This window comes from Miscanthus floridulus, chromosome 10 (genome assembly GCF_019320115.1).
Source record: "Miscanthus floridulus cultivar M001 chromosome 10, ASM1932011v1, whole genome shotgun sequence".
In the NCBI taxonomy this organism is placed as follows: Eukaryota; Viridiplantae; Streptophyta; class Magnoliopsida; order Poales; family Poaceae; genus Miscanthus; species Miscanthus floridulus.
The window spans coordinates 128,282,063-128,298,366 of record NC_089589.1 but is presented as its reverse complement, the minus strand read 5'-3'; the positions used below and the strand labels follow the sequence as shown (position 1 = coordinate 128,298,366).

The following is a 16,304-nucleotide window of genomic DNA, read 5'->3' as shown; positions in this document are numbered from 1 at the left end:
AGATGAGACTCGACTCAATCCAATTCAATCTGCAGCACAACGATCAGCCCTAGATCAGAACTATCTTAGTGCTCCTCTACCCTCTCATTGTAAGGACTCGCTTGAGCATTCTAACACGAAGAACTCGCTGCTGGACATAGGGCTCAGAAGCTCGAACCAGGATAAACTCTTTGTGTCTTGAGTGCAGACCACTGAAGTCCCACATATCAACCCACTAACTAGCCATGGTTACGAACCCCCGACATATAGTATATATTGTAGTAGTGTATTACCGTGGCTCGTGAGCTATAAACGCGCTAGCTCGAGTGGCAAAACGAGATAAGCTAGCTGATATTGTGTAGTCCTATAAATTAAAGAACAAAGTGTATCTTCTGCGATAAAAGTTGGCCTATACCAACATATTCAGTTTTATTTTAGCAGCAGTCATCAATCTACACACACTCTTCAAACATTACATGATGTGTTATTCTGACAATAATCGAGGCTCCATTAGACTCTTCGCCAAACAGTTCCATCAAAGTTTGGAGTAAAAAATAATTCCATGGGAATGTCTGGGAGGTAGGTTCAAATCTTCCCATTCTGGATCATCAATTCTTGAGAAATATTCTTCGACTGCCTCATCATGCACTTGTTCCAACCTTGGAGGCATCCACTGCAAGCTCCCCAAAAAACATCACCATTATCCAATGGTTCCAATCAGAAATTAAGCATTGAGCAATATATTTTGATGAAGACGTGCTAAATATGAAATTATCTGAACCTTCGGATTTTTATCTTTATCTACTAGTATCGCCCTGAATCCCTGTAATGGGAATTGGATGTTAGGTACAAAGACATTGCTGTGCAATGACAACAAAGTATAGAGCAAAGTGATGATGATGTCCATATTTAATTACCTCAAAGAAGTCTCGAGAAAAGTCACCACGTATGACATGGCAAACCATTCTATATTCCCGTTGCAAGCACTCCCCAACAGTTTGTGTTCTCCCTTCTCTTATCTGAATTCCATGTTACAAAACAAATAATGAAACAACTATATTCTGGTGGAGACAACTGAGGTTGTATGTTAATAGTACAAATATGGGGTGTGGTTTATAACGGATACCGATCTCAGAGAGATTTTCAGACTAGTAGGAGAAGCCTTTTTCAGATACTGAATTGTCTCAGCAGCCCATTCATCAGCCAAATTTGAGGCCACTTGCTCCTGACACAACAAACATACATTTATTAATTTTTCAGAAAATAACAAGTGAACCCATAGAAACCTACAGTTACTGTAACAAACTTACAAGAGAGGATATGATTTCTTCAACTGTTCTTTTAGAAAAGCATTTGTTGATGATTTCCAACCTGTGGTGCATCAGAGTGAAAAAAAATAGTGAAATTGAGAATCAGGCATATTTCAGTCGCTCAATCAGGAACACCCTTACCTATTCAAGGAACTTTTTTGTTTCAGTGATGGCTGTTGAGCAAATTGATCGATAGTGCTACACACACAAAAACTATTGGAGGTGTCCACCTTTTTAAGGGATTCTTCCAGCAATAGCATCTTCTGGGAAACAAAAGTATTTATTTAGAGTCGTCTAGATATACCACATACACAACCTTAATGATGCAAGCGAACAAAAATTGAAAGTGTATGTGCAAATGCTATTATCAATAAGGTCAGGATTTATATATTAGCATGTTGTCAACAAAATAACCATAAATATGACAGCAAACATCATAACTGGAAGAAAATTTGGCAGCTCAGTTCAAATTTGAGTTACAAGTGAACCTACATGTGAAGGGACAAAATGAGTTGCCAGACCACATGCAAGCATTTCAGCACCATCCAATCTGGCACCAGCAAGAGCAACATACTCTCCTATAGAAAATTAAGATAATGTTTTAGTTAACAAGATCTCCCAAGCTACCCTTACCACCATCTAGAAGGCTACCTCACTAAGTACAACTAATTAACATAATGGAACCAATAAATCAAATAGAAAACAAGAAAGTTTGTGACTTTCATTTTCTTATATGACTATATCTCAATGATCAGTTACATAATTGCATAGAACATTTGCACAAGAACCACACTTGCTAAAAATGAAATAAGCATATGGTATAAAACTGAAGTAAAGAAGAATACGAGGATGCATAATATTCCTGGAGTGTTAACAAAATATTGGAATATGAAATACGTGGCAATGACATAGCTACATGTATTTCAACTGAATAAAGAAGGGAGGTATTGAATAACCATAGAACCCAGGAAGCCGAGACAGAAAATATGAGGCCCCAACATCTGGAAAAAGACCAAGAGCTGTCTCTGGCATTGCAAAAACCTGCATGAATATTGAAAATGTAAATGATCCAGATTTTGGCACTTCAAAATATTACGATTTCCCAATAAATAGAATGCAAGATTTTTCCTATTCCAAATGAGTACAAGAACAACTAGCACCGATCAAGCTCACAAAAAGGTCTATACCATAACTGAAACCTAATCCAATAAACTGTTAGGTTGATCTCCTCTCGGCTCGGTCCAACGACCGAGTCAGGGCCTTGATCCGCGCCCTGATCGGGGGCACCCAACCGTTCCAGGGTTGGTGACCCCCCATCGCGCAGCGCAATATAAAGGAGGTGGGAGGCCAGGGCTCGCGCAACGAGGTTCACCTGAGCCGCCTTTCTCCCACATACAGTCCTAACCCTAATCCGATTTAAGAGGGAGGCGCTGAAGCGACGGGAAGCTCCATTGACGTCTTCACCGCCGTCTCTGCGCCACCACTACACTGCGACTGACCTCAACGCCGTGACCGCGACTCAGCCAACCTGGACCGCATCACCTTCGCCATGTCTACGTCAAGCTCTTCCTTCCTCTCTCTCTCTCTCTCTCTCTCTCTCTCTCTCTCTCTCTCTAGATCATGTTCTAGGAAGTTTTCATCCCATATGTAAGGTTGTACCCGCTAGATCTATGTCTAGGCGATCCACTAAGTCTATCATAAACATCCAGCCTTAATATTCATCAGGACAGGTAGTGAAAGGCAGTGCTGGCTCATTTTTGTTGTGAATATTATGCCTGAATGTTTATATTCAGTAGAACCTTATGCAGGAAGATCTCTAGCTGCATGAATACATGTGAACTTTTTGTGCTTCCTAAACCCGTCTTGAATTGATATGAAAAAGTAACAATTTGACAAAAAATGTCACTTGAGTTTGGTTTCTAGCATATACCGTGTTATCAGTGGCAACTCGAAATCTTCCATGTAAAGAAACACCAGCACCTCCACCCATGACAATTCCAGTAAGAAGAGAAACCTATAGTTAAATTAATTGTCTAGCATTTAGAGCCAATAAACAGAGAGTGAATAATTACAGTCAATCACTATGAAGCGATGAAGCTCACTTGAGGTTTGATATATGTTGCAATTATGTAGTTCAACAAATATTGATCTCGGAAGAAATCAGCGCCCCATTTCCAGCTTTCTGATTTAAGAATTAAACACACAGCACAGTCAACAGAGCATGTGGAACAACCTTAGACCTATTTACAATATGTAACATGGGTTTTAAATCAGGTTGAAGCTGGTGAAAAATATCTAATAAAGAAATCATCATTGGACATTAGATATGGTAGAGGCTACCTAAAGTTATACTCCCTCCATCCTGAAAAGATGCTACTCTCACCTCCCAATTAGTCAAACAACTCTAACTTTTAACAAATTTATACAAAAAATTAATAACATTTATGATACAATAAGTACACATTGATTATAGAATATATTTGAATAATAAACCTAATTTGAGACACAAATGTTGATAGTTTTTGCTGTAAACTCGCTCAAACTTAAAATTTTTTTGACTTGCCCAAAATCTGGAATTGCACACTTTTTGGACAGAGGGAGTAGTTATTACCATTATATATTGACTGGACACCAGCAGCAACATCACCTCCAGCACAAAATGCTCTTCCTGTCCCCTGAAAACAAGTGATGCTTCAATACAATGAGAAACATAAAGATCAACAGACGGTTTCCTGTAGGCAGTAAAATTATAATAATTATCGTATCAATTTAAAAGAGCTAATAGCAAGAAATGAGAAGTAAACTAACACTAGTAGATAAAGAATTTTCAGAGACGTCAAAAACTATTCAGTGGCAGGCAACCTCTGTTAATCCATTAAGTACAGAGGCAGGCAACCTCTATTAGTGCCGCTAATGGACGCAGGCGTGTTAAGATGCCTGCCTCTGTTAATGGTTTCCAGAAACTACAAAAAAAAGGTGCCTTTGAAGGTTAAACTCAGGACCTTTCATCACACACAATGCATCTCTACCACTATACCACACACACACACACACACACACACACACACACACACACATATATATATATATATATATATATATATATATATATATATATATATATGATACTATCCATTTTATCAACATTTCATAGTTTTGTATTAAATATTTCAGCCCTTAAATGATTCCAAATGAAAAAAAAAATTAACCACATAGTTTTAGGTCTTATTGATCGAGTTCTATGATTTTGATAAAGGGTGTGGCTACGCCCAAGATAGTTTAAAACTATAAAAAAAATTTAATGTAAAAAATGAGAATTCTAAAATGAACATTTGAGACTAAATGTTTTTTATTATATAACTTGTCAACTGCAAAGCTGTAGATTGTGTTGACAACTACAAGTTTGGTATAGATGACGTCAAAATTTCTAAATTACAACATAAAATGACTATTTAGGGATATAAATGACCTCATATCAATATATATATATATATATATATATATATGTATATATATATATATACATATATATATATATATATATATATATATATATGATATGATATGATATGATACTATCCATTTTATCAACATTTCATAGTTTTGTATTAAATATTTCAGCCCTTAAATGATTCCAAATGAAAAAAAAATCAACCACATAGTTTTAGGTCTTATTGATCGAGTTCTATGATTTTGATAAAGGGTGTGGCTACGCCCAAGATAGTTTAAAACTATAAAAAAATTTAATGTAAAAAATGAGAATTCTAAAATGAACATTTGAGACTAAATGTTTTTTATTATATAACTTGTCAACTGCAAAGCTGTAGATTGTGTTGACAACTACAAGTTTGGTATAGATGATGTCAAAATTTCTAAATTACAACATAAAATGACTATTTAGGGATATAAATGACCTCATATCAAAAACTTATTAACTATAAAATTGTAGATCATATTGAGAACTACAACCTTTATGTAGATCATGTCAACATGCTTGATTGTTTGAAAATTTTAAATTTCAAAATCCAAAATATAAGAGCTCAAAATAAAATTTTGGGACTCTATTAAATTTCAAATAAATAATTATCACCCACAAAGTTGGAGATCACATCAAGCTCTATAATTTTTTGTATAAAGTTCGTTCAGATTTGAATTCATATGAATGTTATGAATTTTTTAGGCGCCTATTTTTTGAAGCGTACCGTTAGAATGACCAGCATTGTTAATAGTCGATTAACAGAGGCAGTCATCTTAGGATGCCCACCTCTAAAAATGATTAACAGAGGTGGGCGTTTGCCTAGAAGTCGCCTGACCATTTATAGAAGCGTCGACTAGATGTGCCTGTCTCCATTAGTTAGAGACGATGTCTCCTAAAATCCCATTTATAGTAGTGTGAAATGAATAAAGAAAAGCAAGCTAAAGTAAGTCTATAGTGAGTCTGATTGTTTAACGAATGTAGAATTAGATCGCTGGAATACAAGTTGTCAATTTTCAAATAATGTCCCCTGCATTTTTGCAAGCCTTGGCATGGCAACAAGCCTCGTTCGCACCTCATAAGTTCAACACCAATCACGTGCTATATATTGTAAGAGAGTATACTGCTTCTGAACTGAATAAGCTCTATGTATTATGTAGTCTAAGAGTGCTAGCTTGGGCAACTCATGAATTTTGTGACTGCCTTGCTTCCTGATAATATTGGAGAAATCCACTAACGCTCATTTGGCATTTCTCCAAACAGCTTCAGGTTCTTGTGATAGTACACAGAGGAGCCAAAGCTGGTGAAACAAATGATATAGATTTCACATTGCTACAGTGGATCGGAGGAGGAACTGAAGCCAGCTTCTAGTTCATTTAGTTTTGAGAAAAAAAAATTATAGAAACGGCTCCTTGATACACGGAGGAGCCGAAACTAGTCAAAGCTGCACAAAACAGTACCTAAGACACCTACATCTATGTTGGACCACTAACCACCTCAAACATTGAATTACAATACAAACAAAGTGGTATGAGATACCTTCATAATCAACAATTTAACTCCATCATCTTTCTCATAAGTTGTGAAACATCTCCGGAGTCCCTTAATCTGCAACATGAAAGAACAGTCATCATCTTCTACCCAACTGTTCTAGAAGTAATACTAGTGACCTCTTAAGTCATAACATACCATTGCGTGGGAGAGTACATTCAGCTGCTTTGGCCTGTTCAAAATAAGTGTCCGTGTCGAGCCATCCGCTTCTACCAAAAGCTAGAAAATAGAGGATAGGGAAAAAATAATTACTTTCAGTTCTGGTGCAAACTAACACTAAGCAATTGAAAGCAAATTGAGCACACAACGTGAAAGACACCAAACGACATGTGTTACCCATGTGGCCTTGGGTTAAGAAGCGAAGTATATTGGCCCCTCATTTTTAAATGGTCATTAATTAGTGACAGGCATAATAGTCATTTTGTGTTGGTCCTAAACAATGCACATACATCACTTTGTACACGTCACATCCAGCACTATTGTTCTCAGCCTGATGTTCCACTGAGTTCATCCATGGAACCATGCACTGTAGTTGGAAAACCTGCAAGAGAAAGGGGCTACTCGAGTGAACGAACCTGGTCTGAATGGCCACCTACAGCACCTCCGGCGTCCATCGATCTCTTCCTCCCTTGTACAAGGCACCTAACAGGCAAGCGGCCGGCTAAGGATGACAAGACTAGCTTGTGCTCAACACTACTTAGCACTTCGCTCAGGATGACAGGACTTCACTAGTATTTATAGGAGAACTCTGAAGCAAAGCCATGTGGAAAGTGTGGCTCTACGCTAAAATTGCTATCCATCTGTTGGTGCGCTACTTTTGATTCAGTGTTTCTAATCACGCCTGTTATATATTTAAACGATATTTCCAAATGGAGCAATACAAGAACTAAACAAATATAATATATCTGCTGCTATAACGTTATAAGTTCCAAGTTATGGAAGGTGTAGTGTCGAGTAAAAAAGTAAATTTTTTGGAAGAAAATGTGACCAGATTACAACACATTACAGTGATACTTTCCTCACCCTCATAAAAAATGTTACATGTCTACAGTTCACACATGCAATGCAGCAAAATCGAAAACAACGCATAATGGGCATAAGTCCGTGCAAACTATGTATGCATGTAATTAAGAGCATCACACAAAACAAGGACAACGTTTACTGCTAGTTCTAAATAGTATGCTTACATCTAGGATGATGATATTCTCCATAGACAAATAAAGATTCATTGGCCAGGGTCCAACCACCATGCTTCAATTACTTTACTTGTATGCAATAATGCATGTGCAACTTGTTCTGAACTTAAGCACCATAGTGTATGGGGTATGAAGTTGCACTCAAATGATGCATGTGAAAGCAATCAATAGGTTTCTGTAAAGAAGCTATATTATAGCGGTCTAAATAGGTGACATAACTTTGCACAGGCCCTCTCTAGGTGAATAAATTTTGTACTTTTCAAAAATACTGTATTTCTGAAATCTATAAGCGCAATTGGTTAACATAGAAATAGGCTCCTGAGACAAAGGTCGATACTTCACTTTCGGTTTGTAACATCTGGTATTGAAGCTAGTAATTTCACTACTACTTCACTACGTCAGAACGCGCAATCACCGCTTAAGAATCATTGCCTGTTCTGCTGGAGCTAGCAGTGACTACTTATCACGGTCAGGTGGTAAGCCTAGGATCCAGAAACTTGGCGGAAAGCTAATCACACAGCAGTGACGGCACCTTTCACTGCCGCTAAAACGAACACCATGCAGTGACATATCACTGTAGGTTCAGGCTACAAACCGGCAGTGATAGGTATGATATCACTGCCGGCTTATGCTATGACCCGGCTGTGATATATCTCTGCCGGGTGAAGCCACTACCCGGCAGTGACATTTTGCAAGGGTCACCAATTCTTGATGAACCCATGAGCTAGGCACATGTAATTAATTTTCAGGCTATATTATATACCAATCATTTACGTTCGCAATAGCATTTATTACCTACAAAACGTTTAATTTAGACATGATTGCATTATGTCTTGTATATGATTGGGAAATTTATATTATTATTGAACATTATATTTACCTACCAGGTATAATATTTGTAGGCATGCATGCATAAACATGGAACTTTGACTAAATCTAGGGCCATTAATTTACAGATGGCTCGAGACTGGATGCACGGTCAGCTCCATCTAGGATAGGTTAAGTTTTGGAGAGCTGGCCTTTATGCAAGTCAGTCAAAAGAGGACCAATTTTTTAAGGCAAGAAACAGGATCAGTTAGCCTGTCCGTTTGCGAGATTGCACGCACCAAGAATCTGTTGAGAGCATCGTGACAATTTATTTGCCTTACTTATGTAAGGTATCCGGTTCTCTATGTACAGATTCAGAGTTTCACGTGATCCATGCATGCATCTGTTTCCATGTTGTTACTTGATATTATATGTAAATATGTAATTAGCCAGCTTGGCAGTAAAGGAAAACGCAAGTGGAGGGAGTGCGTGAGCCCTTTTGTTTTCATCGGTAGAAAAGAGAAAGCAAGTGGATTAAAATGCTGACATACATGTTTTGAAACTTAAATACATATTTTCTGTGTAGAGGATCTAAATGACATTCTGATTGCATCAGTAATAAAGACTGAAATACCAGAGCAGCTGTTGGCCTGTCGTTTTGACAGGTTGTGCGGCCATATAGTATCTGTTGAAGTGTTGAGGGCATCACGGCAACTTGTACTTGAAATAAAGGTATCAGTTTCTTTATGTACCTATTCACTGTTCCATGGCATGGTGTGGCATTCGTCGATGAGTTGTTATTATGTAATTAGCCATATTGGTCAGTCGGTGATGGATACAGAGAATCTCTAGCATTGTAACTATACTGTTTTTTTAATTGTCTCCGATTTGTTCTGAAACTCATGCATCTAGAATACTCAGTAAACGGTTGCTTACAAGTTGAAACACATGCATAGTAAATACTGAAGTTCGTAACTCGTAAGATGGAAGATAGAGTAGGAAATGACCAAAACCCAAACCATAATCCACATTGAAGATACAATAATGAGGTACACTCCTGTCACTAAGCCTTCTCTGATCCGGTCATAGGATGTTATCACCTCAAAGTCTCTCACCAACCAAGGCAGGTGCCACAAACCACTGAAGCTCACCAATGCATCCCGACTCTCTTGATCACTTTGTATCATCGACTACAGATTTTCTCCAACAAGAAATAGGTCTTCTGGTACTACACAACAATCTTTGGTGGGTGTATTAAGCATGCCGCCTCTCTTGTAACACGTGTTTGCTGTTGAGCCCCCTGAATTCAGTTCTTTATCTATGACATTCATGCAGGAGGACCAGCAACGCTTGCTGATTCATTCCTGGCCTTTCACATTGTATGTAGCCTCCTGAATTAAGTTCTTTATCTAGGATACTCATGCAGGACGACCAGCAACGCTACGCTGATTAAGTCCTGGCCTTTCACATTGTGTATGGCCTCCTGAATTCAGTTCTAAGTCTAGAACGAAGACTTGCTAGGCGAAGTATTTATGAATATTTCCTGTTCATATCATAGGCAGAGCCAGCTAATCACAAGCACTACCGGAAACGTCAAATTTGCCGAGTCTTTTTGTGTTTGCCGAGTGTTTTCTCTCGGGCACTCGGCAAACAAGTTCTTTGCCGAGTGCTTCCATAAAAACACTCGGCAAAAAAAAAACACTCGATAAAGAGGTGGTTTGCCTAGTGTCAAAAAATAACACTCGGCAAAGATGGGGTTTGCCGAGTGTTTTTTTTTTACACTTGGCAAAAGAAAAAATATTTTTTCTAGGAAAGAAAGAGAAGAAAAAAATGAAAAAAAGTTTGCCGAGTGCCCAGATCTAGGACACTCGGCAAAGTAAAAAAAATATTTTTTCTAGGAAAGAAAGAGAAGAAAAAAATGAAAAAAAAATCTTTGCCGAGTGCCCAGATCTAGGACACTTAGCAAAGTAAAAAAAATATTTTTTTCTAGAAAAGAAAGAGAAGAAAAAAAAAATTTGTCGAGTGCCCAAATCTGGGACACTCAGCAAAAGAAAAAAATCCTTTTTATACCCAGCGCCGCGGGCTCCCCTTCTCCCCGCGCCGTCCGCACACCCCCTCCCCTTCTCCGTGCATGGGCACGCGCCGCCCCCTCCCCGCGCACCTTCCTCGCGCCGCCCCCTCCTCCCTCTCGGCCCCGGCATGGCCCCGATCTCCCCTCCTCCCTCTCCGGCGCCGGCGCGGCCCGCCCTCCCATCCTCCCTCGCCGGCGCACCTCCCTCCCTCCTTCACCGCCTCCACTAGATCCAGCCCCGGCGCGGGCGGATCCGGAGACGGTGGCGCATAGGGAGGCCGGATCCGGCCCAGGCGCGGCCACCCCCTCCTCTCCATCTCTTCCCACCATCGGCGCCCCTCCCCCTCCTCTCCCTCCTATCTCTTCCCCGGCGGCGGATCCGACGCGGCCGCCCCCTCCTCTCTCTTCCCTGGATCCGGTCCCGGCGCGGCCGCCCCCTCCTCTCCCTCTCTTCCCACCGCCGGCGCCCATCCCCCTCCTCTCCCTCCTCTCTCTTCCCCGGCGGCGGATCCGGCATTGCCGCCCCCTCCTCTCTCTTCCCCGGCAGCGGATCCAGCGCGGCCGGCCCCTCCTCTCCCTCTCTTCCCACCGCCGAAGCCCCTCCCCCTCCTCTCTCTTCCCCGACGGTAGATCCGGCCCGACCGCCCCCTCCTCTCCCTCTCTTCCCCGGATCCGGCGGCCGCGCCCTCCTCTCCCTGTCTTCCCCGGCATGGTGGTGGCGGGCGGCAGTGGCGTGGTGGTGGTGGCCGGTGGTGGCGTGGTGGTGGTGGGCGGCGGTGGCGTGGTGGTGGTGGCTCGTGGCCCCCGGATCCGGGTGGCTTTTTCTGGCGGCTTTTTTTGTGGTGGCTTTTTTTCGAAAAAATATTTGCCGAGTGTATTTTGGGCACTCGGCGAAGTCTTTGCCGAGTGCCCGAGAAAAAACACTCGGCAAAGTCCGTTTGCCGATAAAAATTCACCGAGTGTCGTTTTCCGAGCGTGACACTCGACAAACCCTTTGCCGATTGTTTTTAGGCTTTGCCGAGTGCCAGGGGCACTCGGCAAATCTCCTGATTCCCGTAGTGAAGTACAACCTCAACCACAAACTTAAACAAATGATGGACTTCACAAAGCCTTTAAGAAGACATGCAGGAAATTGTACCAGTTCATACTAATAGTTAATACAGTTAGTTACACGTAGGTTGCTTCAAATTTCTGCAACTACTAAAAAATGTGTACATCAATTTTTTGTTACTATTAAAAATGATTTACATAGATACACAACTTTTTTGGAATCGTAGTATGGATACAAACTCATATGTGCACGCATACTCACCCTACCCCATGGGCACCTATGAAAGACTAAGATTAGACCAGCAGATCTCGAGATTGACAAAGTGATCACAGTCGCCTTGCTGTTGACAATCACATCTCCTGCAACTGAAAGAACAACGTCGTTAAATCTTGGAATAAATCTAGAAAAATACGAGCACCCATGTCAAATCGACAACTCAACCTACCCTTATGAGCACCTCTAAAGGACTAAGATTGGACCAACAGATCTCGAGACAGATCTCGAGACTGACAAAGTGACCACAGTCGCCGCTATCGGCAAGCACATCGCCTACCACTGAAACGACAACGTCGTTAATTTTTAAAATAAATTAAGGAAAATACGAGCACTCACGTCAAATCGACCACTTGAAATCGGATTAAGGAAAATAAATTTGAATACTCCGTGCAAACTGAAACAATTGCAATCACAACATAAGTAATCACTAACAAAACCCATGAAACATCCTTCATCTTGGCCTTCTTCATTTACAAGGCATCAATTACCAACCGCTTCTGAACTTATCCGTGGACATCTGACCTAACTTGTTACAATATTAACTTCCCAACACTGAGGCTTGGTAAGTCTCCTGTATATAGTCTTTGTGTCAATCAAATAACAAAAGCGTGCAGGTCTGTGGATGTCAGCTCGATCTAGGATCCAAAGATTATGGGAAGCAGGTCTGCATGCATGTGCTGTTAATATTCCTATTGCACGGAAGTCTAGGTTCGGTGTTCCATGTGAAGAAAATGTGCATCTGTTCACAAGTTGTTAGTATGTAATTTTACGCAGCTTGGACAGTTTAGACCCTAAAGTCCAGGTTCGGCGTTCGCAGGTTCGACAGTTTAGAGTTTATAGTTTAGATCCTGACCGGTGCACCTAATCTCTGGAATTGTCGGTTCTTTATTGTCAACTCTTCTCTTAAATTGTGGACGCCAATACTTCACCAAATGATGGCTTACGAGTTAAACCAAACCCTAAGGGACACGGCAATGCAAATTATTGTACATCGATGCACTGCTAGATTATAATTGCACTCCAGTTGCTAATTCATGGAGTATGTAGAAAACAAGACCATGGTTGGCAAATACAGTGAAGTCGCGCTACTACAGTCCAAACCCTTCCTTTCTGCCGGTTTTTGTGCCGCCACTAGGAGAGCATGTATCCATGGTGGTTTTGTAGCCGGCACTAATAATAGATTATTCATGCTTGTTCTAGTTACATGATGTGTATCGATAATGGAGCATCACTGGTTGTGCCTATATAATTGCGTGGCCGCAGGAAAAATAGTGTATCCGAACCGTCACTAGTTATTGTACGGCCATGGTGTCAATCAAATGGGAAAAGGGAGCAGCAGGTCTGTACATGTCAGCTCGATCTAGGATATATAGATTTTTGAGAGCGGGTCTATTCATTCTTATTGTTTGGAAGTCCAGGTTGGATGTTCCACGTGACGCACGCATGCGCGCAGTTGTTGGCAAGTTGTTAGTATGTAATTTTACAAGTCCAGGTTCAGTGTTCCACGTGAGGCATGCTCACATTTGTTCCCAAGTTGTTAGTATGTAATTTTATGCAGCTTGGACACTTTATTAGGCCCTAAAGTCCAGGTTCGGCCTTCCATGTGAGGCATGCACACCTTTGTTCCACTACTACAAAAAAACGTTTGTAGCAACGGAATAATTTTTTTATAAGGGCGGCTGGTGATAGAACCGTCCCTACAGTGGGCGTGCTCGGGACCCACGAGACCAGCCGCCCCTACAAATGGCACAGTAGGGGCGGCTGGTGATACGAGCCGCCCCTACAAATGGGTCGATTTATAGGGGCGGCTCACTCACCAGCCGCCCCCGGTGTTGCGATTTGTAGGGGCAGCTCAATCACCAGCCGCCCCTACAAATGCTTCACGTACAAAAGGCTATAGCCCCCTTCTTTCTCCTCGGGTCACTCACTCATACCCGAGAAAAAAAGGCTTGGGAGGCCTTGGACACCTTCCAAAAATTGCTCTACTAAGGAGGGAAGGTTTTGGTCTCAAATCCTTTGGTGGAGAGGTTGTAGAAGGTAAGAAAATACTATTCCACACTTTTTTTTAAGTTTTAATGGTTGGTTAGTGAGTAATTTGAGTTTTACTTTTCTCTCAATTCTATGGTGCTTGAGCTACATATGAAGCAAATTAGACTCAAGTTTTGAATGTACTAGGGTAAATTAGGTAGGGGAACAAGATTATACCCTTATTTGGTCCATGTTTTTTTGATTTTAGTGAACAATTAGTTAGTTTTATGGATGTTTCATGTGCATGTAGATCTAGATCTAAATCTTGGGTTTGGTTTTTTTATTAATTTCATTTTTGTAAATTTATGTTTGATGAAATTGGATTAGGGTTTGCATGAAAGATATTGGGTAAAATATTAATTATTGCTAATTATTATCTTTGAAATTGTTTATTATAATCAACAAATATGTATTTTAATTATTTATGGATAAATAGGACATTAATTAATTTTTCTCTACCATGGTATGTTTGTTTGCTTCATGTAATTATATTTGATTTATATTCATATATATCTGAAGTATATATAATTATTATTAAGTAATTATTAATTTGATTCATTTTTATATATATCTGAATAAGAAGTCCTTTAATGTTTTTTTGTTGTTGTTGTAAAAGATGGAGTACAGGAACTCTTGGATGTATGGTTCGTTAAGGTTCAAGGCAGGTTTCTGTGAAGAGGTGGATAAATTTATTGAAGCCACAGAGAAGCATGCAACGACGTTGACAGAGAATAAGGATACAATTATTTATCCCTGTAAAGGTTGCAAGAACCGTAAGAATATAATTATTTATCCCTGTAAAGTACCTTCTCCTCACTATTCTTATTTCTAGCCCTAAACAACCAGGCATTGATATAGACGTGTTTCTCGAGCCTTTGATGCAAGAAATGGATAGGCTGTGGAGGCATGTGGAGCCGATGTACGATGCGTTCCGAAAGGAGGACTTCATATGTAGAGCAATAATATTTGTTACTACCAATGATTACCCCACGCTGTTTGCTTTATCTAGACAAATCAAAGAGAAGATGGGGTGCTTAGTTTGCTTGGATGGTGCTACATGGGTGTTCCTGCATGCATCCAAGAAGATAGTTTACCTAAGAAACTGGCGCTTCTTAAAGACAAGTCACAAGAACCGCAGCAAATTGTTCTATAGATTTTATGACAACACCCTAGAGATTGAACCCCCTCTAGAGAGACGTCATAACGGAGAACACGTGTACAGAATAGTGAAAAACATACGCGTCATCTATGAAAAGAAGAATCCGGATGTGACGAACAGAGATAGAAGCACAGCTCCTATCGAAATTTGAAATTATCCAAAATTAGTGACAAAGATAGATGACCGACTAAAATAATAGAGCATGATTTAAGAAAAATTTAGGAAAAAACATCATATTCGGAGTTAGTATGAGGGAGAAAAACTAGTTACAAGTTTCGGCCACAGATTAAAAAGAGAAATCATACCTGTTCATCATTGATCATCATAAACAGTTGTGATTTTTCTTTTTAATCTATGGGTAAATTTTGTAACTAGTCTTTCTCCCTCATACTAACTCCAAATGTGATGATTTGTTTCCTAAATTTTTCTAAAGTCATGCCCTATTAAGTTACTGTGTTGATTTGATCATTCTTTTCGTTTGACAAAGTTTGAGCAATTCAAATTTTCAAATTTAAAAAAATGACAAGTTCTAACAAGATTTTGAAACGCCAAATGATTTCAGCTGAAAAAGTGATGAATACCAAATATGTATAACTCATCAAGATCTACAACTTTTATGTTGGTTATTTCTTCATCTGACAAAGTGATAGTAAACATTGTTCATAAATCAACATGTCTCTTATATAGTTTATGAAACTATGAGTGATATGTGAACTTGTGAACAATGTTTACTAATACTTTGTCAAATAAAGAAGTGACCAAAATAAAAGTTGTAGATAGTGATGAGTTCAACAACTTTTACGTTCATGACTTTGTTAGTTGAAATCATATACTCTTTCAAAATGTTGTTTAAAGTTGTAATAGTTTGAATTTCAAATTTTGAATCGTACAAACAAAGTCACATGACTCTTTCAAATTTTTAATTTTTGATTTTTTTTTGTTTTCTATATTGTTTACATATATTTGTGCATATAGAGAATAATACAACATATTATATACATTTACTTTGTGTTTTGTTGATACAAAAAATACATAATTAATAATTTAATAAAATGGAAAATATTTGTAGGGCCGGCTAGATTAGGAACCTGGTGTTTTAAGCTGCCCCTACAAATCATCCTGGGTATATAAGCACGGGCGCTCGGGGGCCAAAATTTCGTAAGTGTTGGGCGCTCTCTTCTTCCTCCCAACGTCGTTAGGCTGCCAAGTTTTCGTCGGCGCCCCACTGCCGCCGCCTCCTGGACCTCTCCCGACGCCGGCGCCCGCTATCCGCACCCCCGGGCCACAGCTCGACATCCCTGGGCCACCACGATGCCGCACGCCCCATCTCCACGGTGGCTATGGTTTTAGAGCCCCCGGCCGGCCAACCCGCCGCCTCCTCCCCATCCCCGACCTCGAGCT

The 16,304-nt window shown here is 40.1% G+C and overlaps 2 protein-coding genes across 2 annotated transcripts; both read right to left on the bottom strand.

The window, feature by feature from the left end:
• Positions 1–514: 514 nt before the first annotated feature.
• LOC136489587 (probable 3-hydroxyisobutyryl-CoA hydrolase 3) lies at positions 515–6,929 on the bottom strand. Its single transcript, XM_066486173.1, has 14 exons — positions 6,891–6,929; positions 6,454–6,534; positions 6,304–6,372; positions 3,901–3,964; positions 3,392–3,471; positions 3,220–3,303; positions 2,246–2,330; positions 1,782–1,867; positions 1,431–1,552; positions 1,290–1,350; positions 1,106–1,204; positions 897–998; positions 761–802; positions 515–652 (listed from the first exon to the last, which is right to left on the bottom strand). The coding sequence occupies exons 1-14, from the start codon at positions 6,927–6,929 to the stop codon at positions 515–517; spliced, it is 1,152 nt and encodes a 383-aa protein (XP_066342270.1).
• Positions 6,930–10,359: 3,430 nt separating this feature from the next.
• Positions 10,360–11,100, bottom strand: LOC136489586 (protein argonaute 2-like). The gene has a single exon (XM_066486172.1). It carries the CDS (start codon positions 11,098–11,100, stop codon positions 10,360–10,362), a length of 741 nt encoding a protein of 246 aa, XP_066342269.1.
• Between the last annotated feature and the right edge of the window lie 5,204 nt (positions 11,101–16,304).

Excerpts from the sequence above, each read along its gene's own strand:
- LOC136489587 (XM_066486173.1), bottom strand. The coding sequence starts at position 6,929 with ATGGACGCCGGAGGTGCTGTAGGTGGCCATTCAGACCAG. Across the intron at positions 3,304-3,391 it reads CAACATATATCAAACCTCAA|GTTTCTCTTCTTACTGGAAT; the intron begins GTGAGCTTCATC and ends ATTTAACTATAG. Across the intron at positions 1,553-1,781 it reads CTCATTTTGTCCCTTCACAT|AAGATGCTATTGCTGGAAGA; the intron begins GTAGGTTCACTT and ends TTTGTTTCCCAG.
- LOC136489586 (XM_066486172.1), bottom strand. The coding sequence starts at position 11,100 with ATGCCGGGGAAGACAGGGAGAGGAGGGCGCGGCCGCCGGATCCGGGGA.